This window comes from Austrofundulus limnaeus, unplaced genomic scaffold, assembly GCF_001266775.1.
Source record: "Austrofundulus limnaeus strain Quisiro unplaced genomic scaffold, Austrofundulus_limnaeus-1.0 Scaffold68, whole genome shotgun sequence".
NCBI classification, from domain to species: Eukaryota; Metazoa; Chordata; class Actinopteri; order Cyprinodontiformes; family Rivulidae; genus Austrofundulus; species Austrofundulus limnaeus.
The window spans coordinates 528167-551225 of record NW_013952470.1 but is presented as its reverse complement, the minus strand read 5'-3'; the positions used below and the strand labels follow the sequence as shown (position 1 = coordinate 551225).

The following is a 23059-nucleotide window of genomic DNA, read 5'->3' as shown; positions in this document are numbered from 1 at the left end:
ACAAATAATCTTACACATTCTGAAAACAAGATTATTATTCTTACACAATCAGTTCTTGTTTAGTAAATCAGTCTCAAAAGAAGATCAAAAAGACTTTTTGGCTGGATTTAAGATTTTAAAACGTGGAAAGATGGACAGTTTTTGCAGTGTTTGCAGTACAGAGTGGTATCAGCAGAAGTTGTCCAACACACATCACCACTTCAGCACCATCAAACAAGGTCTAAAGTTCACACGGCGAGACAGCAGGAAGCTGAGGTGAAGGTGTTGGGCATTAGTGTGTGTGTATGTGCGCGCGTGCGCGTTTGTGTGTGTGTGTGTGAGAGAGTTTTAGTGGGGGGTTCTCAGCTGAACCGTGTCATGAAATGATGGAAGTATGTTTTTCTTTTCTTCTCGCTTGAACCAGAAAGTAACCCGACCCCCCAATTCCTTCATTTTTATGACCCCCATCCCATGCGTGGGATTAGACTCCAGACCCAGACCAGACTTATAGACTATCCAGACCGTGGGCTCCTAAATTATGTGACACTGTAAACATTGAGAAAAAAGAAATACCCCCCAAAAAAAGAGGACCAAGCTTCTTATGATTCTGTCTTTGTGTTTTCTACACAAAGTCTGATTTGAGGTTAAAAAGAAAAACCTGCCGAAACCAGAAAGTGTGTTACTCAGGGGTTTCTGGTGTCTCTGAACTGACATATTACAAGTGAAAAGCTTAAACCTGCATGATCCTGATGGATCCTGATGGAAACCGCAAACAGAAAACAGCAGTCCAAAAAGTTACATTTGAGTTCTGGAAGCGTGTGGAGTGATGGAAACACATTTTAAACATCAGCTGGTTTTGGCAGTACGAACAATAAAAATAAAATCTTAAATATCATTTTGATGCAGCGCATTACCCAACATATCTATGACACTGCACTTGTTTTATTATGTTGGTAGAGAACACGTGTAAAAACAGACGAATGTCCAACCTACAGGCATTTCTGCTGCCTTTCATTTTTTGTGATTTGTATTTTTTTACTGTATATAGAATTTTTTTAACGAATAGTCTCAAATAAAAACTACTTTTTAAAGTATTTTGGATATGTCAAAAAAGAAATCTTAACTTTTTTTTCCTCTTTCATTTAATTATATTCCCTAAAAGTATGGCCCCTGTTTTGAGCAGTTTTAAAGTACTCTGTACTGTTAACTCATTTTGTTCTGTTTATAAGTTTGGTATTGAATCTGACTGACTGTAGAAGCTTGTATTCAGAGAAGTCTGACGCTCCATTGATGGAGTTTTTTGGTTTGTTTTAAGTCTGGTTCAGACTTGTTTGGTTATTTCAATAGTCATTTAAAGGCACAGTGTGTAGGATTTGTTGTTTTCAGTGACATCTAGTGGTTGAGTGGTTGAATTATCCTCCCTGGTCCTCCCCACACTCCACCCCCAGCTTCCAAAAGCAAAGGAGTTGCTACGGTGTCTCTCAGGTGTCAAAAACCTTTGATAACTCCAACCGCGATGTCTACCAGCAGCTTCAGGGCTAGTGATGTTTCAAGTGGTAAGATTATGAGCTTTAATAAGTAAAATTATCCCAGCTACAATGACAGACAACAAATATTACATTTATAGTATTACAACTAAAACCGTTTTTGACGCCGCCACCGCAGTTTGTCCTTCACGAGCCTTCGTAGACAAGATGGCGGCTGCCTGTAGTGGCGACCCGCGACCATGGATATAAACAGCTTTTTATAAGGTAAAAATAATAAAACAAGGTCTTTGTCTGCAATGATTAGACATGTTTTTTTATTATTGTCATTAGTGATTATCTCAATTTCGGCTAAAAGAATTGACAAAATCCTACACACTGTGCCTTTAAACACTTGACCCATTCTAAATTTTATTTTCTTTGAAAATTCAAGTTTGTTCAACCTTAAACTGGGTTAAAGTGTATTCTGTCACCCTCTGATTTCCTTGGCTTGGAGTCGTAACAGGTATAAATGTAGCACGAGTTTCCTGTAATTTTTACAGGGATCACAAAGAAAAACTGATCTCTGCAGTGGAACATGGTAAAAAAAAATACACTTTCATAAAACCCTTATTTTTTGTTTTTATAGACAGAATATATAAAATCCTTTTAAAATACTAAATGCAGCTTTAGCATTTCCACAATACCTGTATTAGTTCAACATCAAGAACTGCAAAACAATACCCCGATAATGAACAAAATATGAGACAACCATGTTAGAAAACAGTAAGGGACCAAAACAAAATAATTTTGAATAAATTTGGAACAAGTCTATAAAGACAATTTAAACAAAGACCTCCAGTTAAAATGTATTAAAAGGAACACAAAGACCTCCCACAGTTTAAATTAGCCACTACACAAAACAAAGTCTCCTTTTTTAACATTACTGCCTTTGAAAGAGATTGCAGCAAGTGTTTTCTTTAGAATTACTGTTATTTTTTAATAGTTTCAGAGACCRCTGCGCACGCTGGTAGGCACGAATTCACGGGACATTAATTCACAAAATGTGCTTTTTGTTAATYCCCTGCTGTGGAGGTGATGGGGTATTTCAGACTAAACTGTAACCATGACTTCAGCCTCAGACTTAATTCATTTCTGCATCCTCTCAATTTATTGAAGCTGAATATCTTTTTTTTACAGTTTATTATTCTCTATTCATAGCTCTTTTTAATTGCTTTAAATTAAGTTTTCATTCTACAAACGCTCAAGTCAAACTTTCCAAATCATAACCTTTAATTTAAATTAAATCTCTATGTGTTACAGGTGGCGTCTCAACCTCTAAGCAATAAAAAAGCAAGTGCACCGAGACAGGTAACTAAGTTTTATGGCGTACAAACAACAAAGCAAAAGAACAAGAGGATTATAGAGCCACTGCTTCAGTTTGATGTGGGGGTAATTAAAGAGCAGGACAAGATGCTTTTGTCCACTCAGCTGCAGAGGTTGTGTACTCACCTTGATGGTAACACTGCGCCCGGTGCTGTTATCGTGCATGAAGACACGCAGCATGTGGGGGATGAGCTGAGGCAGGTAGAGCTTGAATTCTCCCCCCAAAGCCACCACGATCTGCTCGATGAGAAGGATGATGGTGTTCTGCATGGGGTTATTTGGTGTCCAGTACTCCTGCAGCACAGATTAAAATATGCTGTGATTCATTTATTAACATTCTTATGTAGTCTTATTTTTTATACTTAAGAACTGCTCTAAAAAAACTAATTATATTTCATTACAGAACAGCTGTACTGACAGCTGCAGTTAATAACTTGCACCCTGCAGAGTTTTAGATTGTGATTCATATTCTCACTGGTATGGTGATGGAAATCTATTTTCTGGCAGAATGAGCATCTTTTAAAGCAGAAATATGATGCTACCTTTCTGAGCTGTTAAAACACTTTTATACCAGTTTAATAACATTTACTCGGACAAATCTCTTTCTAAAATGTATATTAACATCTATAAGATGACACAAAAGTGAAAAATCCCAAAGCGTGACAAGTCTTTGTACAACTATGAAGTTTGAACTTAATGTTTACACTCAAGAACTGTCACCAAAATCAGTGGTTTCCAACCATTTCAGCCTCTGACCCACAAAATGACACAGGTCAAGACTTGGGGCCCCAACTCTCTTTGGATAAAGTACACAAAAATAGCTAATAGGCTAATAGCTAATAATAATCCAAAATTTGCTTTCATTTTAAATTTCACATTGTTTACAGGGATCATCTCAAAACATATGCAGTATGACCCACAGTGGGGTTGACCTAAATCAACACTGATGCTAAATATGAAAAAGTACAAAAGCATTAGGTCGGTACATCAAAGGTACTTGCAGAAAACATCAAAGGTACTTGCAAAAAAAATACATCATCCACCTCGCTCAAATACCAAAGAGGGATTTGAGGTAAGTCTGCAGAAGTGAATCAAAATGTGTTTTCATCAACAAAATGAATGTGAAAGAAACACCTGCACAGCCATTTGTCTGGAAACAAAAAGGAAATTTCTGTTGCCAGAAGCAGAGAGCAAGCATCACACTTAATGGCAAAAAAAAATCCAGACAATTTTTTGCCAAATGGAAGTGATTTTTTTGCTTTTGAGTTGAATATAATATTGCAAAAGAAAATCTGAGAACAGACACATTGGCACGTTGGAAATAATAGAGATGGTCATTAAGAAGGAAGACCTGGAGTCACGAAATATGTCAATCAGTCAATGAACTTCAGCTGTGAGATCTGGCAGTTGTTTTCTCGGTTAACAGAGAGGTTTTTAGCTTCCACCCCCTGACTTCCTGCCTTCCATGCCTGTGGCAGTCCACCCTGAATGGCTAAACCAGCCCCTTCATCTGGATGCAGAGGCAGGACTGGAGCAATAATGAATAGATTCTTTGTTTCACTTTCCATTTATTAAATCAGAGGGACTTGAGGCAAAGTGGTCGAATTTTCTCAATTACTTCCCATCAGAAAGGGTTACCGCCGCTGAAGAAGTTTAAGTATGAGTGCTACAGAAATTCCATTACAAGAACAGCTAAATGACATTGTTGATTTTCTACACATTTCTGTCCTAGGAATATTTCATTTTCAAGGACAATGGCTTCAGCAGTTACTTTACATCACATGACCGTGACCGTTAAAATGCATCATCAGTTTCCACTTATTTAATTGAGGAAACGATTTAAGGCAAACATCAAGCACTTCAATTAAAAAGGAAAATCTAAACTATGACCAAAAGGAAAAAAAATTATCTACATAAGATTTTTTTCATTTTCAAATGCTTACAACATTTTGTTAGTTGAATTCTACACCACACATGTTGTGGAATTTATCCAGAGGCCCTGAACACAACACTTCTAATAAGTGCTGTCAGTTTATGAATGAGTGCAATTAATGGTTTGCAGCTGTTTGACTGACTCACAGGAAAATAAAAAAGCTACAGGATGCAGGTTTAGACGCTGGAAAAGAAAGAAAAGCATTGAGATAGTTACTCACTCTGATGAGGGTGAAAATGTCATCCATGTATGGACGGATGTGAATCTTCACAAAGCTCACCACCATTCCCATCTGCTGGAAAAGGAACTGAAAGACGAGACAGTGGACAAAGACGGTAAAATATAAAACCTGCTAACCGAACAACAACAGACCAGCCAAGCACAGGTTTGTCTGAACCTACCTCTCGGATACTGGCATCGCAAACGCGGATGACGTTAAGAAACGTGGGCATGACCTGTGGCAGGAACTGGACACACTTGAGGCCCAGAGACTTGAAGATGAATGTGACCGCCTGGACTACCATGGTGTGGTGGTTGGAGAGCGAGGGGTCTCTCAGGATACGCATCAAAGTGACGATTGCCACAGCAGGATAAAACTCATCCAGGGGCAGGTTGCCCATGTTCACCAGCATTTCACTGGTGCTGTAGTCCGCTGGGAGACAGAGACAAAACAAGGGGGATAAGTTTGTATTTTTTTCGTCATTGATGGTCACTCATGGCTGGCTGGGAYGACAACTTTGGGTGTAGAAATAGAGTCCAATATGATAGAAGTCTGCATTGACTCTGGGAAAGGTTGTATTGGTTGCTTTGCTGGCTCGACGTTGGTTTCTATCCTTCAACTCTTCTTCCAGTCTACGTTCCACAAGGGCGAATGCATCTTTGGTGTGGTGCTGTCAAATCTTCCTGTCTTGTGTTGCAGCTTCCCAGGTGTAAAAGGCAAATGTTGCAGGATGACCGATGCAGCTTGACGCAGTCTTTGTATCTAAGCTTTGGATGACCTACTCTTCTCTTGCCATGCCAGAGTTCTCCACAGAAGACAGCTTTTGGCAGTCTGGCATCAACCACTGGAATGACGTGGCCGGTCCACCTAAGCTGATTCTGAGTAAGTGGTGCTTCTACACTCGGGATGTTAGCACACTTTCTGATCTCATAGTTTGAGACCTTACCTTTCTAGGTGACCTTGAGTAGCTGGGGTTGGTGTGACATCTGTACTCGCCGTAAACAGTAAATTTGCAGATGGTACCGTATGTACATTTCAGCCCAGAACAGGCAGGATATGCAAAACCGCTCTGTAAACTTTACATTTTGTTTGTAGGCAGATGCCAGGGTGTTTCTACRCAATAATAAAACATCAAAAACAAGTATTTTAGAGTCCTGAGGTATAATCACATGGTGAAACTTCTCAGCTGTTAAAAATATAAGCACAGGTTRATCGGCCGTTACTGTTGGTGAATTATGAAGACATGTAATTTAAAACATCAGACGTTGTGTACCTTAAAGGAACTCATATCACCCACCATCTTGTGCAACCATGTTACAGGGATCAGTCTCGGCCAACTCTCACCAAATTTTAGCTTAGTTACAGCAATGTTATGTTTTTCAATGTTTTGCCTATGGCAGCCATTTTACATTGGGTAGACACTAAAAATTAATCAGTTGTAAAGGCACATGCACAAACACAAAGATAAAAGCAAAAACATTAGCTTTTGTCTTTTGGTGGTGGGAGATAATAATCAACCATCATATCAGATACAAACAAAAAGGTTTAATAATACTTGCAGCAGTCTTTTGACCAATGTAATACTAACCAAAAAAAAATTCATAAGTTATTTTATTGTGACAGAAAAACCAGATGGAGACATGCTGTACATTTATATATGCAGGGCTATTGAATTTTACAAGGCATCTAAAAATCCAAATGTCTGGTATAAAATGTTTTTTTCCCAGTAGTGTAGCTTCAGTCGCTCTGGTTGTCTTCCCTGAGACTCTGCAGACAGACCCGCAGAATGTCTTTAGACTTATAAAGATAGCTTTACAGTAGGAGATTTTATTATTCCAAACTGAATCATTTTAAAAATAAATGATTGTGACCAAAGGCTGAACATCTGAAACTTTATAGCTCACAAAAAAGGCAGTATTCTTTGTTAAAGCTAAATAAAATTGTTGCAGTAATTTAGCTTTCAGTTGGATAAGAAAGAATGAGCATTTTAATGGCCATAATAAGAAACAGAAAACAGTGCTTTAACTAATTAAAAGGCAGTATTTAATCAATTTTATGACCTTTTTGTTCTCTTGAAGTGATTAGTAAGATTTGAAGTCTATTCCCTCTCTTCTTACATTTATGCATGCTGTCAAAGATACTTCTGCTCCAGACAGTGACCCTGACCAACCTGCCAACAGATATACAGCCTCCAGTTCTGGTCACAGTCCATTTAGGTCGAGAACAAACTGGTAAAATCATTACCATAATATTCAAGGTCACACTTAGAGACAGACCTGGGTCAAAACTGTGCACGCCTGCAGTCTGTATTCATATTGCAAAAGACAGAGGAACAATTGAATTTTCATCATAACCAGGATGAACTATTCCTGTGAAGTCAGTTTGAATTATCATGAGAAATTCAACAATGGTTATTTTAAAACTGTGGTTCAACCCAGGAAATGACCATGATAAAGGGTTAGTGAATCCATGTACTGAAGGTTTAAAAATACACATTTTGCTAATGGTATTATTTAACAATTAAACCTAACAACTGACGTGCCATTTTTTAAAATGATTTATGATTTTTTTAATACTTTGCAATAGATACAATAAAACAACAACAACAAAACAAACCCAATAAATTTTAAATGTAAGGTGACATCTGGTGATTATAAGGTTTCCTTACTTGACGTTTCATGACAGGCGTTTTGCTCGGCTCGGCACGAGCAGGGTTCAAACCCCAGTTTGGCATTTGTGCATTAGACCTTATGGCCAAGGTCCACTGCGATTTCTGGAACCTTGAGAGCTGTGATTCCAGTAGACATTTTTCCATCAACGTTTTTTAATGMGCATTTTGAAGTATCTCATCAGAAAAGGTGAATGGAAACGGCATGATTCGAAAACAGTCTAATTCCCATAAAAGTTGATACACTCGCTTGAGGTGGTTTTTGGTTTTTTCGAAGAAGAGTTAATGAGCAAAAGGAAAGATGGAAACGCATTAGTCGAATGAGTTCTGACGTAGCGAACATTTACCTCACATGTTGATCAGGTGTTCTCAATCTCTGTCCGAAACCAGTACCAGTACCAGAGCGACTACAGCCGCGACTGCAGCTGGACCCTCCTCCAGCTGTCGGTGTCTTCTGTTATTCCCGTTACGTGAAGAGAATCACATTTCTTTCTCTACGTCTCCAGAAAGCATGTAACATCACCAAAACTAGTTGATATGACAGAATAATTACAACTTTCCCAATAGTAGCAACACGTTCCTGATAACTTCTCTCCATTTTCCTGAGATGCGACGTTTACTACATGCATGCATCTGATGTAACTGATTCACTTCAAGCCAGTTGATAGAAACACATCTGATTCGCATTAATTCGTTCTTTCCTTTTTGCAAAATTTAAAAAATTCGCTCAAAATTCGAATTAGAATTGGATGGAAACATGTCTAATGACACTGACATCAGCTACTGCTGCTCACTGATTGGTTCAGTGACTGGTGGGGTTTACGCCACGCAGATGAGAGTAACTTTACGTGAATGGACTATAATGTTTTAATTTTTTTCCAATGTGATTTTAACTACACAACAACAGTAGCAACTACCAACAACAAACTAACAAAAAGCTAACATTAGTTTAACGTTCTCTGTCGTCCTGCCATCTCATTTTAAGGTGTCATACTGCTGGATGGTCCGGTTCAACATTCGGCACTTTTCGTTCGACTTTGGTGCAGTTCATTGTTATTTTGTCAAAAATAAAACTAAATAAGAGTGCGCATGTTTAATATTATGATCCCGCCCACATTGAGGGGGCTCTATGCTCAATCCAAACACAACACAGGTTGGATTAGAGTAAGACCGGGGCATCAGGAGCCGGAGCGGACCAAAGCGGGTTTATAATGCAAAAATGCCTACGATGAGGTCCCAACCCAAGCTTTGGGTGCAATTGTTTTAAAATAAGTTCAAACACATAATAACTATAATAAAAATACAGTATTACAGAATTTAATACAGCAGTCCGTAGTCAGTAAGTCAGAGCAGCATCAAAGTCTGATAGGAAAAGTTTAAACCTGCCAGAGTAAGAAAATACCATAGTGCTCATATTCAGTCACTTAAAGTTTACATTGTTGTTTATTCCGCTCGTTATTTCTAATGGCAAACACGTCAATAAAACAGCCCTAAACAGTAAGGCTGATTTGATGATGGATTTAAACTTATATGAACTGTACCCATAATCACTTCTCCTGCRGAAAGTTTGTCGACGTAAATCACTGACGGACGATAAAACAGGTGTTTGAACTTGATCTGAGCTGGATCGCCTTAAATCAAGCACCGCCGCTTTAAAAAGATCCCAACCTCCCCCTGAGCTGAGGGAGCCTCATTTTGGACGTTATTTTGTTGGGTTTAGATCAAACGGGGGCCAGGAACAAGAGGTTAGGGACTAAAAGTTTACAAAAACTGCACATCGATTACAATTGCTGTTAACTTTTCAAAAAAAGAAAAATGTGCTTTGTCTTGGCTGCATGTCAATTCTCTTATTTCAGCTGCAGGTTTATAAAATGAACCTCAGCCAAAGTGTAAGTAAGTGTTTTTGGACAGATAAGATTTCATCGGTTAATGTAAGCTTTCATTTTTTATAACTGAAGACAAAAGCAGACTTCCTGCAGAGTAATTAGACTTTGACTTAAGAAGAACCTGTGGTTCAGAAAATAAAACTGGTCCCAGTCATTCAATAATTGCCTGACTGCAGTCATCTGAGCTCAGCCCTGTGCCTAATCAATCATCTCTACATTTCATTTCCACAATTTCCCTTCAGCTCAACAAAATCAGCTGGATGAAAGTGAATGACACRTTATTGTTTTAATACTTTCCATTATTTCGCTCAATTAATCACATCATTGTGGTGTGAGCTTGTTATGTGTTTTTGTAGCACCTGAGAGGAGAATTAGCACGAGTAACTGTGTCTCTTGAGGGGCTTAATTTTTTTGTGTTCTAACAAGCATCTATCCATATTAGCTTAATTAATTCAGCTGCAAAACCCAACACCTCGGCACTGCTGTGAGCAAATGGTGTTTAATTWAAAAAATCATTTCAAAAGGAGAGACAGAAAATGTGCAGGAATCATTTTTTTCTGGATTTTCTGCAATAAAGTAGCGGTGAAGAATGAAAATCATTTTATTTTTGGGGCTACGTTTAAGGTATTATRAATACCAGAAGTGTATAATAAGGAAATACATTTACTTTGTTACATTACTTAAGTAATTTTTGTAAGGATCTGTAATAGTAGTAGTTTTTTTATTCTTTTACTTTTATTTTGTTACATTCAAAAYATAAAAATGATTCTTTGACTCCTTTATTTAAAAATGTAACATCTTGTTACACACTACAAAATCAAATACAACCAAACTCGTCATAAAAGTTGTTTATGCACTCTAAAAAGTGAAGTGTTGAATTTACTTAACCAAATTATGGATAATGGTTTGAATATTTCAATAGATTCCAGTGATGTAAAAAAAAGTGTCACACTGAATTAGAATCTTCATTAGAAATCTGATGCTGCTGGATATTTGTGAAATGCACTAAAACAGCTAATTAAATCTAGCCTAAATAATAATCCATGTTTTTAGTAACGTGAGTCACAGGCCCACCTGAGTCTTGGCTTGACTTGGATTCAGACAGGCTGACAGCAGAGGCGTCTCGAGATTGGTCAATCATGCCGATGTTCACCTTGTGCTTGTAGGGATCCAGGGCACCAAGAAGACCCAGAACACGTATAGCCTGTTGGACAGCCGACAACATCCTTTAGTTATGTTATGTATGCGCTGCACTGTAACACTAGACTAGCAGCAGCTAATCAGAAACTGAATTTATACTTGTCCATAAAATTATTGCTAAATAACTTAAAAGAAACAATGTAAAAATTCTGCTAATTTGTTTCTAAATCTTTCTGAAAGCAAACTATTATTTTTTATGTGTTATCCATATATGTGTAAAGCTCTGGTTTGCCCACATTTTGGCAATGAAACACTTATTTTGCAATAAAGTTCATTTGAAAAACCAAGAAATGTTATCACTTTAATAACCTCAGGTTCCACCTTTTTCCACTGTCTGGACAAAATGCTTTTTTCTTTTCATAAAAACTAGAAAATAAGAGAAAAACCTATGCCAAATCTGACATGCGTCCCAACTCAAGACCTTAGGATTTATCTGGAAAAGGTCCCACATAAATAAAATAAAAAATGAGCACAGCTTCTGTTGAGTCAGCACATTTAAACAGACCTCATCTATTTATTACACGCTGACAGATGTTGCTCCTGTCCCTGTAAAGTTTTTATTCACAGCTCAGCGTGGTTTATAACGTCAAAGCCCAGTTCATACCTCTCTCCTGATACCCTGATTTTGTTCAGTCTTCAGGAAGTTGAGCAGCACTTCAAGAAGGGAAGGGTATTTACGGTAGGGCTCCACCACGTAGCCTGTGCTAGCCACCTGCTGGCCCAGAGTCCACAGCGCCACCTGGAGGAAGACAGGACACAGGAGGCAGGATTTTCAAATGGTGAAGTCATAGAGAGAGAACATAAACTATTCATTCAACAAGCATCTAAGCAAATATAAAACAAGCATATTTTATGGACAAACAAATCTACTGGAATCTGACATTCAGTTCTCCATACCTGGCGTTTGGCCAAGGAGGAAGAGTCCTGCAGCATGTCCATGATGATGGGAAAAAGCTCATCCATCCACTTCCTCATCTCCAGGCCACTCACCTGACAGGTCAGRTACAACCAACAAAGTCAAATGACAGAAATCTGACAAGTGATCAGAGGCCTGTCAGTAGAATCTTGTCAGGCTTAGAATAAAAATCCATGACATTATTTTACCATTTCTCATGAAGTCAAATTCATTTTTCTGGTTCCACACTGCTAATACTTGGCAATACTTGGATATTACGATTTACTGTCAGCAAATTATTATTAATTTGCTAATGTCCAGGAAAAATGACAAAACTTTAAGGCTTTTCTGCTCAAAATCATTTTTGTAGCTACTGCTCAAAAAAGTGCTTCCAAAAATCTTTAAGATTAAATTTATTTTTCATTTTAACAACCTGTATATAATAGGGATACAACAATTAATTGAGAATCGGTTAATAATTGATTATAACTGCTTGATTAAATGACTGAATTGATTTCATTTTTAATGTTTAACAGTAATATCTAACACAAATTAAACTTGATATTTGATAACTTTTGATCTCAAAAAGATTTGTGGGACATTAACAGTTTGATACAAGGGCAGAAATGCTGATGTTAAAAGAAAAGAAACATATTTGGTTATAAAATGGCTACAATTAATTTTGTTAAATAAATAAATTTAAAATAATCAGAATTGTGAACTAAAATCATTCGATTTGGGGACTCGAATGAATCATTATATTCCTCGACAAAATGCAACAGCTGCAAATATCTTAACCAATGCACTACARCTGCCTGTTTCTCCAATTAAAATCTCTGGGACTTAATCCTTGGTTCGATGTGATGGGTCACCTATAAAGTTACAATTAAGATCAGCTGTTAACTGAAACTGAACTACCTGTTCAGTTTCGTTTTAGTTGTATTTAAGCATTTACCAAACACCAAACGGTTACTATTGCCTACACATGGAAAATCTGTATACAATTTAAGACATTTAAAAGCATCCACATCCTGCCATCAGTTATTTTTTAGAATATTATGTTTTTATCAAAGCACACAAACAATGCCTGGTACACATTCCCTACTAGGGCTGTGTATTGGCAAGAATTTGGCGATACGATACATATCATAACAGAGGGGTCACGGTACGATATATCCCGATATATTGTGATACTGTAAGCAAGGCAATATATTGCGATATATTGCAATTTTTTTGTCCAAAAATTCTATTAAATAAAAACCTCTTACTGGAAAAAAAAGAAAAGAAAAGTAAATATTTACTCACAATGCTAATGCTACCCTTACTCTCTAGCACTCAAGAAGTAGAGGAGCCAAATGTCTGGCTCACTGCTGCCAACTAGTGGTCAGAGGCTGAACTACAACATAAAAATGAATGGTTGGCAAGAAGGTTGACATTTTAAACCTTAATTAAAAATCGATACAGGGCTTTAGAATATCGATACAGTATCGGGAAATGAAATATCGCGATATTTCAGTGTATTGATATTTTCTTACACCCCTATTCCCTACGTTGTCGTGCATCTTCTTTGTGTGTTGATTCCTCAACAGCCGCACCTCTCCTGGTCCTGCCCTGAGTCAGCTGTGTACCCTGTGTATCTGTGAGCACCTCCTGCACTCTGCCTGCTCTGCACTGCACTGAAAGCTTGCCTTTAACTGTTCTTTTCTGACTCCKTCCTCTCTGGGAACCACTTAACCACCTAGACAGGATGGAGCAAGGCAAATAGTCATGAGTGGGGCGCGCCAGATCAGCTCGTACCATACGTTTTCAAACTAAAACAGAATATTTTCATGTGCAAAGTGAATATTAAATGTAATATTTCAGGTAACCAGCAAAATAAATGAAAGTAACAGAAATAAATATAAGAAGCCAACCAAGAGCGTACCTGAGCCAACTCGCCGATTGTTGCAAGGACACTGATCACCACTGCAGGGTTTGGATCTGGGTCTTTAAGCTTGAGAATAAGAGCCTGCAAATAGAAAAGAAAGTTAGTCTTTAGGCTAAAGTCTTATTTTTCATATCGATTCTGATGGAAATGAAGTTGCAATAAACTTGAACATTTAACTTGTGTTTGGAGTCATATAGAGAACTTGCAGAATTTTACCTTGAGGATGGGTTCCATATATGGGCGGATGAGGCGGGGGGCGTTGGAGACCAGGTGACCGAGCATACGTGCACTCTGCTCTTTGTTCCTGCCAACACCACTGTGCTCCAACTCTGTTAAAATCTACAAAATTTTTAAAAAAATTCATTCGGACAACAATTAAAACAATACAAATAATAATAACGTGTCAAAAAAACACACAACACAACATGGTCAAAWGAAAAGGAGCAGAAAGAAGAAAAAAATCTTGTAACATCTGCCCCCATTTAAAAATATATATATCTGCAAAACATACAACATGCAGAAATTAAACTCAACTTTCACAATATAACTTTAAAATAATCAAGAAAACATCACAACAGAAATCTCAATTTCAACCAATACTTCGTTCATATCTCATTGAAAAAAAAACTTTTAAGCTTTCTACCAAATGAGTAAATTGTTCCAGCATTTTTAAGGTCATTGTCCAAGTTGTTCCACAGTTTAATTCCTCAAACAGAGGTGCATCTCTCCCTTAAATTTCTTTTAATTTTTGGTTTCACAAACATTTCAAGTCCCTTCAAATTATATACAGTATCCCTCTTCACAAAGTTGGATTTTATATTAGGTGGCAATACATTTTTATGAGCCGTATACATAATCAACAGAATCCTATTATCTAATCTAATCAAAATAAACCAATCATAAACCCCTAATGACCTTTAAAGGCAAAATATGGTACACGTTATGGTGTTTTGGGGTAAAGCTTCAGAAATGCCTCATTGGAGCATAAAGGTAAAGAATAATTGAAGTTTGTGCCAAGATATGGGCTTTGCTGCCTCTACAGGCAGCCAACTGAAATAGCAGATAATATTTCAGAGAAAATGCTCATTTTATTTTGTATTTTTTTGTTTATTTTCAGTTAGTTTCTTAGGAAAAACTGACAAAATAAAAGATGAGTACATACTATTTAGATAAGCTATAATTTCTAGGTACTGTATAATATTTGGTGTTGCTGTTGAACAGCGACCCATCTGCTGCCTCTCCTACCTGGATTAGCATCTTGCGAAGGAAAGGCATGACGAAAGCGGGGTTCATGCTGCTGAGGCGTCCTATCGTGCAAATGGCCAACTCCCTGATCTCAAACACTTCGTCATTCAGAGCGACAAACAGCGCCTGCAGGTTCTCAGCCTGGGCGAGGTGTGCGTCAAAACGCTCATCGAGAGATGCGAGCACACAGTAACGGATATCAGGGTCTGAGGGGAAAACAAAAACAAAGAAATGCTCTTACGTTATTAGTACCTTATAACTTCCCTTCCTTGTATCAGAACGGGCTTGGATTGTGCATGCAAGGTTTATGCATTCTTGCAAAAGTGTCGCTCCACAACAAGCCTCACCTGGATCAGTGATGCCGACAACTAGCAGCTTGCTGAGCACGTCCGCGACCACCTGGACGGCGGTCTGGCTGACGACGTGGCCGCTGATCAGATGGATGGAGGGCGTGAGGAGACGCGAGCAGGTCCGAGCCGCCTCCATTCGGATTTCTTTATGTTCGCTGTTCAGGAAGTGATCCGCACAGTGRCGCACGAACTGAGTCAGAGAGTGTCCTGCAGGGGAAAAAATAAAACATTTTAAAGTTTTTAATGGTCTGGCCTCATCATATTTATGTTATTTATTTATTTGTTTTTGTTTTTGATACAAGTCTTTGACAGAACTGTAATTAAAGCACTTCAGTCAGCTTCTGTTGTTTCTAATGTGCCATATAAATAAATTTGACATTAAAATGCTGTTTAAATTAGAGAAAACACTTGGTTAGTTTTACTTTATCATTGCTAAAGGAATTGCAAAATTTTAGTTATTATCACCTCAATTCATGCTGAATTTGTATCCAATTTTTGTGAACAATACTATATTCAAATTAAATTTTTTGATTATTTAAAAACAGGGTTTCTCACATTTTTTGACCCCTTATAGAGGTGAAAATATTCCAGGGACCCCCTTATAAACTTCATGCTGATTTAAAACTGATTTACTGCCATTTTAATGCCTAAATGCCATGAAAATAATTATTGTTTATTTGGTTGAGTAAGCTTATTTTACTGGTGCATTGTTTCTCTTATGCATTTATGAAGTTTTTTTAAATGAAAAACAAAATTAACAGTTTATTTCAATTTTTTGAGGACCCCAATTTATAGCGTGTGGACTCCTGGGGGTCCTGAATATAAAAATATAGATAAGAGAGTTTACCTGCAAAATGTTAAGTCAAATAATTTGCTGTTTTTAGTTCAGATGTGATTAAAATTATATGAAGTTTTAAAAATAGTTAAATATAACCTCATAAAGAACTAAGAACCAAGTCTGAGACTTAGAAGAGTGTCTGAGTGTTCTGAAAGGTGTATACAAATAAAATGCATGACTATTATAATGAACAAGTTTGACTTGTTTAAATGAGACGCAAGAAGAATAAGCTTTGCTTAGATTTGAATGCTTAAATGAAAAAATATATATATTTTATCTGCTTTATTTAACATCCGTTGAGATACAGTAGACTTATCCAAAAAGCTAGTTTTTTTAAACCAATAAAGCTATTTATAAGAAAAGGGCTTTTGTCAATTATCCAAAGTTTGTGAAGTAAAAACATTTCGGTATCACAACCAAAGATTAGGTGAATAAGAGGTGTAGGGAGAATACACACCTTTATATATATATGAGAAAATAAAGTTCTTACCTTCGAATTCAAAGCTTCCTAGAGTGCGCAGAGCCAGGGTGATGCTGCCAACATCGCTGGCCTCTGGAATGTTTGTGAGGCTCGGAGAGGCGAGCTGGTGAGCCAGGCCTTTGGGCATTCCTGGGTGTCGCAGGGGCTTGTGCATTAACACCAAGGAGAGCATCTTCAGCAAACCGTCCTGGATGTCCTTCTTCAACTGGGGGATCTGACGGCTCAGGTCGTAGAGAACTGCTGTTAGTGCAGGGCTAGGTTTCAAAAACATAAAGGCGGAAAGAAAGAAACACTTGTGAGATTATAACCATTAATCTGAACAWTAGCATCAAATCAAAAAGTGTGTAGTCCTTTAAAATGTCACAATGTTGCCTGCCAGTCCTACCTAAGGCCTACAGCCAGCATAGGCTCCAGAAGCTCCTTGATGTCTGGCTGAAGGCTKGGACCCATGGCTCTAGAAAGCATGCTAATACAAGTGAACACTGTGGCGTCCACCTGTATGGTCTTCTGTCTCCTAAACACATCCAAAAGAAGCAACTGTAAGTCTGGTGAAGAGAGAAACTAAACCTCAGCTTGTAACTTAAAGGGATCCATGAATAGTTGTAACATTAGACTTTATTTGATAAACATATAATTTAACTGTAAAATAAAGACTTTAAAAAACTGTAGGCTGTTTAGTTTTGTAAATTTTTAAAAATATATATTAACACGGACAGAGCCATTTTATTTACACACAAAGCATTCTGGGTAAATGATGACGTGGATAGGTCCTCGGTGTGAGCGAGCTATATCCACCCTGAAGGTTAATCTTGGACAATATCTGATGATCGACTCTTTTAAATGAAACCAGAGAGYGTTGACAGAGAGGAGAAGGTAGAAATGACTCAGCCTGGAACTGAAAATATGGATGGAGGACAACAGAGCTGCTTCATGGAAGAACCTCAGCTTAGCCTGTTAGCATTAACGTTAGCCCCGAAGCTATACTGCCTTATATGTATTAGCTCAGCGCTAGTGCGACAAACAAGCTAAACTGAGGTCCTCCATCCATATTTTCAGTTCCAGGCTGAGTCATTTCTACCTTCTCCTCCCTGTCAAYGCTCTCTGGTTTCATTTAAAAGAGTCGATCATCAGATATTGTCCGAGATTAACCTTCAGGGTGAATATAGCTCGCTAGCAGCCTCACACCGATGACCAACTCACGTCATCATTTACCCAGAATGTTTTGCGTGTAAATAAAACGGCCCCATCCATGTAATATATTTTTTAACTTTTAATTTAAAAATTATAAATACTAAACAGCCTACAGTATTTTTACAGTCTTTATTTTACAGTTAAAATATATGTTTATCAAATAAAGTCTAATGTTACAGCTACTCGTGGATCCCTTTAATACGAATGTGATGTAATCTAAAAACTGTAGCAAACAGTTTGAAGTTACTGACTTGTGAGCGAAGTCCTTCGGCGGCAGGGCAGCCTTGATGATCTCGAGGATTTTCAGGAGATACGGTTGGATTTCTGTCCTGACGGCCACTACCAGCAGCCCCAAAGCCTGGAAAGCTGCTGTCCTCTCCTTCTCCTTCTTCAGACAGCCCAGCAGATATCCCATAGTGTCTGACAGGTACTGGTCTGCTCAGAAAAGAGCCAGTAAAAAAAAAATTCATTATTTATCTCACTTACTTATGGGATGTTAACATCAACAAAAAAGCATCGTTAGAATAAAAATCAATGGAAGTCCTTTAAAGTCGTGACAGTCCGACCTGTAAATGTGTGCGGCTGGAACGCAGCTAAGCGAGGAAGCAGGTTGAGGATGGTCATCTGGATCAAAGGGTTTTTACTAGTTTTGTACTTCAGGACCCACCTACACACCTGGTTTGACAAAAATACAACAGGACATATTTAATATTGGAAATAAAGAAGCATCAGCTTCGTGTTGCTATGTTGGAATGAGCCAGGGCTACGTATAGAATAAACTCTTTACAATGTCAATTTAAAAAAAAAAAAAGAAAAAAGCTGACTAACATACAGAAACACAATTCTAACAGACAGCTCATAAATTAAATATCTTAACGTGAAGTAATCTAATTAATCAGTTAATAAAAATACCACAAAAACTGACACCAACTTCATGAAGCAGTAGAAATGAACGTAATTTTAGTTTAAAACATTGTTCGTTTTCAGTCCAATATCTGTTTTGTTTAAGACATGTTTTAATCAGAAAAATATTCTTAATATCAGAATGTTCAGTGTTGCCAACTTAGCGACKTTGAYGCAAGATTTAGTGAGTTTTCAGACCCCTCTAATGACTTGTTTTTTCCCCCAAAAAGCAGCAAATCTAGCGACTTTTCCYAGTGTTCTTGGTGACTTTTGGAGGCTTTGGCGACTACGCTTCCTGAGCATTTTCCTCAGCGAGCAGCGAGTGATGYGGTGAGCCCCTTTCTATAGCGGTTCGACTCACTGAAGCCTCACGCAGAACCCCCACTTGGCTGCAGTCAGCTGAGAGACCGCTGCAAATGGATCACGCATGCGCAACGCTGCCGCTGCTCCTGCCCTGGGTTACAAAGCGGGATGTAATTTTTACTGTCATGTTTTTTTTTCTCCGACTCCGTCTCTCTAAAATAAATCCCTGGACCCGGCTGCATTTGACTCACAAATCGGTCACTTCTTCACCTTATCCTCGGTGTGTGCCTGCCTCGTCACATCTAACGGTCTGCAGAATAAGTTTAAGATTCTCACAAAATGTATGTATATAATGTGGATCTAAGCAAGAAAGTCATGAAATTATTTTTATTTCCTTAMGTTTGATTGCAGTTCTAAACATATTTAGTGTTTTTCTTCATTTTTTTCTTTTTAACATGAATATAAACTTCTCCCGTAGCTTAGATCACAATTATTGGCAAATGTCCAAATAAGAAAAGTATGTGATGACATAATCTAGTGGAYTTTAGGACAGCYAATAGYTACTTWTCTTACTGAGGAGTCGGCAACACTGAGAATGTTCACAGCGGGCAGCAGCAGAGGACAAACACGTTCAGTTTCCCAAACTTTTTGCATTCTGGAAAATCAAAGCCCCACCTGGTCAAACCTTTCCTCCATCAGCTCGCGGCAGTATCGACTCTCCACCAGGGAAGTTTTGGCCGGTACCGGCGTGGCGCCGAAGCTGAGGAAGCCTTGAGACGTGCTGTAGCCCAACAACCCCAGGAGGGCRTTTGACTGCTGGGGCTGCACCGACTGGAAGCTGGTGAACGGCGTAATGTGGCGCGGCTTGGTTCCAAAGCCCATCATCTCCTTGCAGTATTTATCATGGACCAGCTGCTGCTGCGTGATCTCCTCCATCTCCTCGCGCATACGCTGGAGACACAMAAAGCAAGCGAGCAGAACGTTTAGTTGGCTGCTTGTTGTGAAGAAACGTTCAGCCTCGTTTCAGAACTCACCTCTCCCTCCATGCTGCTGATTCGAACCAGCTCGTTAAGGATGAGGAGCGCTCCGTGGACCCTGTCRTCACGATTCATCCCTTTCTCTTTGGCCAACGTCTCATCGAAGCCTTTCTCTGCCTCCTCAAAGGTTTGCTGTGTCACAACGCAAACACTTAAAAAGAGACATCTCCAAACACAAAACAACTGGTCTTCCAAGTGTTTTTATAACAAATATGTAAAGGAGATAAACAGATGAATAAAACGCTGTCTTCTTGTAGACGTCTCAGCTTACTTTGATTTATTGATTCAACAGGAAAAGATTACTAAAAATCAAGCCTGACTCAGCATAATTGCTGTTTTACAGCAGGTTCCTGTTCTGCAGCACATAAAACACTCAGAATTACAGCATCACAATCACATCATTATACACCATAGACACAAAGACAAACAAGCATACCAAAATTCAGGAAGGCAGCATTTGCAAAATAGGACGTCTAAATATGAGCACAACAAAAAGTGTCCAGCAGATGGCAGACAAGATTCTTCTTAAAGGGCTGTAGTTTTGAAATGGACTTTATGTTTTGAGGAATGTCATTCCATGCTTTAGTATAAAYATAGAAGAAAGACCTCTGGCCGTAACAGTTTTTWAAAGTTGGTAATATCAGTTGTCCTTTTGTAACAGATCTAGTTGAATGACCACTTCCAGAATTTGATTTGGGCAACAATGCAAAGAGAGTTCCATAATTGGCACCTTGGAAGACCTGAAAATATAAATTAATACCACTATACACAGCTTACTTTGTACCACTGTGGTTTCTGCATTTCTTTGGTCTCCCTCTGCGTGGTGAGGATGAGGCAAGCTCGCAGAGCAGACACCGCCCCCTCGCGGATGGCCTGCTTCTGGTCCCACACCGCGTAAAAGATGTTGTCAAAGAATGGCTGCACTTGTTGGAAAAAGAAGGTGGGCGCGCTGACAGCCAGCTCCCTCAACACCAACACCTGGAGGAGACAGAAACCGTCATCAACTGTAGCTGCGTTTCCATTCACCATGAAAATGCACAAATTAGAATTTCGAAAATAAATTTGCTCAATGGAAACACGTCAATTTCGAAAAAAAATTATGTTTTTCGACAAAATGTTTTTGCGCCAGGATGAGGTGGTTTTTCGGCCGTATCGAAATTGGGGTTTTTCGCAAAACTGCAATGGAAACACTTTTTTCGCATCAAGGGAGTCATATGATCAACAACTGGCTGTTTCTACTGGCGAAAAAGATGACAACGAATATAACAGGAAGTAGAAGTAGTAGTAAAGTCACTGAAGTAGTAAAAGAAAGTAGTAAACTCATTGACTACAATTTCCCAAAAACACAGCATACGTAGCCGCTCCCAAGTAGGGACTTGTCGCTCGAAAGCCTCGATAAAAGACGCCGACATCTCCTCTGATGATGAGCGCTAGTGTCGCGGTAGCAACATGCTATGTGTTTACATCCATTGCTGCCATGTTTGTAATGAATTATCGCAAGAACAATGGTATTCACACGTGACTTTAGTTGCATATCTTAATGGAAACACCGCAGTTGCGAAACTGTGTTTTTAACAGCATATCGACAAAGTTTTGCGCACATTTGCAATGGAAACACAGCTACTGATCATTGCCTTAAAGGGCCTGTGACATGCACGTTCTTCAAATACAAAAAAAATCAAAGAAAGCATCTTTATATTTAAGAAAGTTGGAACAACACACAGGATTTTACCCTTTTCACCCTTAACTGGCATATTTTCTTTTGAACTTGGCTCAGCCAAAGTGAAACAGGAAGTGACATCAAAGCGGAAGTCTTTAACAAAGAAAACTCTCTGGTCTTTGTTTATTGAAAAAATATTATTTGAACTCTGACTCTTCTTCATCTCTCTGATAGTGACTCAAAATAATGTAAAGAAACATCAGATTCTTCTCTACAGTTTGTGTCGTCGGCTGTTGCAGCATCACTCTGTTCAAATGCAGACATTTCCCTTTGACATCACTTCCTGTTACTTCACAGGCAAATATCTCAACAACTGTTCATCTAAGCGACATGAAATTTCTTTTGTAATATTTTGCCAATGACATCTTTTCAAAAATGCATTCGTATGTATTACAAAAGTATGACGTCACAGACACTTTAAGGTTCACACTAATACATTAGAAGGCAAAACATACAATCTTTATGGTCGTTACAGAGAGATTATAATCTGCCCTCATATCTAAAGCAAAGTGTAGGAGCGGCAGTATTAGAACAACAAACATCAGTCGGTGTTGGGTGCTAATAACTTACTGCTGCATGGCGTCTGCCTTCATTCCTGTCTGCTCCCAGCCACTCCAGAGCCCTCTTCACTTCAAACTCCACATACTCAGCAGTGAAAGTGTCTCCAGCCATGGACAAGTGACCCATGGCTTTAGACGCCATCTCCATCACCACGGGGTCACTGGAAGGGAGCAGGTTTCGGAGGTAGTTGGCGAATCGGCTGATCCTGGTGGCATTTCCTCCCTCGACTCCAATCAGACTCACTGGAATGAAGCAGCAATAACCGTATATCTCGGAACAAACGCCGCCATGCAATAAACACATAGCTCACGGTTGACGCTCACCTATAGCAAGAATGCCGCCTTTCTTCTCGTTGACATCAGAGCTGGATACCAGCTCAAATATGTGGTGGTTTAACTCATCGTAGAATGTAGTGGCTTCATCTTGGCTTAGCTGTGACCCAGAAACAGAAACAGAGTCGTACATCAGAAAAAATAAATATTTAATAAACTACATGCCACTACTGACCCTGTGTAAGATTTAGCACTAAACTGTTGTGACTAGGGCTGCAACTAACGATTATTTTAATCATCAATTAATCAGTTGATTATTTTTTCGATTAATCAGCCAAATCATTAAAACGCTTAATTACAAGAATATGAGTAGATATAAATTAAGTTAACTCCTTAAGGATGCAAGTTATTGATAATGARTTAATCTGAAGTTGATTTATCTTACAGATTGATAACAATTTATTAATAAGCAGACATTTTTAAAAAAAACTGAGTTTCTCTTGAATCAAGAGGGTCTTCGCTTAAAATGAAGGATTTTTTATAATCTCCTGAATTAAAAAACAGAAGCACATAATACATTTTTTAACAATTTATTTTGCCA

General features: G+C 38.4%; 1 protein-coding gene across 2 annotated transcripts in view; it reads right to left on the bottom strand.

The window, feature by feature from the left end:
- mtor (mechanistic target of rapamycin kinase) overlaps positions 1-23059 on the bottom strand; it is an 82929-nt gene that overhangs the window by 58551 nt on the left and 1319 nt on the right. For both annotated transcript variants that reach the window (XM_014010341.1, XM_014010340.1), the window contains exons 3-21: positions 22510-22618; positions 22196-22428; positions 20683-20883; positions 19903-20037; positions 19544-19819; positions 18229-18337; positions 17914-18097; positions 16857-16985; positions 16481-16725; positions 15150-15359; positions 14803-15008; positions 13774-13896; positions 13555-13638; positions 11633-11725; positions 11340-11474; positions 10610-10739; positions 5163-5413; positions 4982-5068; positions 2955-3122 (exon numbers count right to left, since the gene is read on the bottom strand). In XM_014010341.1, the coding sequence (XP_013865795.1) occupies positions 2955-3122; positions 4982-5068; positions 5163-5413; positions 10610-10739; positions 11340-11474; positions 11633-11725; positions 13555-13638; positions 13774-13896; positions 14803-15008; positions 15150-15359; positions 16481-16725; positions 16857-16985; positions 17914-18097; positions 18229-18337; positions 19544-19819; positions 19903-20037; positions 20683-20883; positions 22196-22428; positions 22510-22618 (3108 nt within the window). The remainder of the gene's footprint in view (positions 1-2954; positions 3123-4981; positions 5069-5162; positions 5414-10609; positions 10740-11339; positions 11475-11632; positions 11726-13554; positions 13639-13773; positions 13897-14802; positions 15009-15149; positions 15360-16480; positions 16726-16856; positions 16986-17913; positions 18098-18228; positions 18338-19543; positions 19820-19902; positions 20038-20682; positions 20884-22195; positions 22429-22509; positions 22619-23059) is intronic.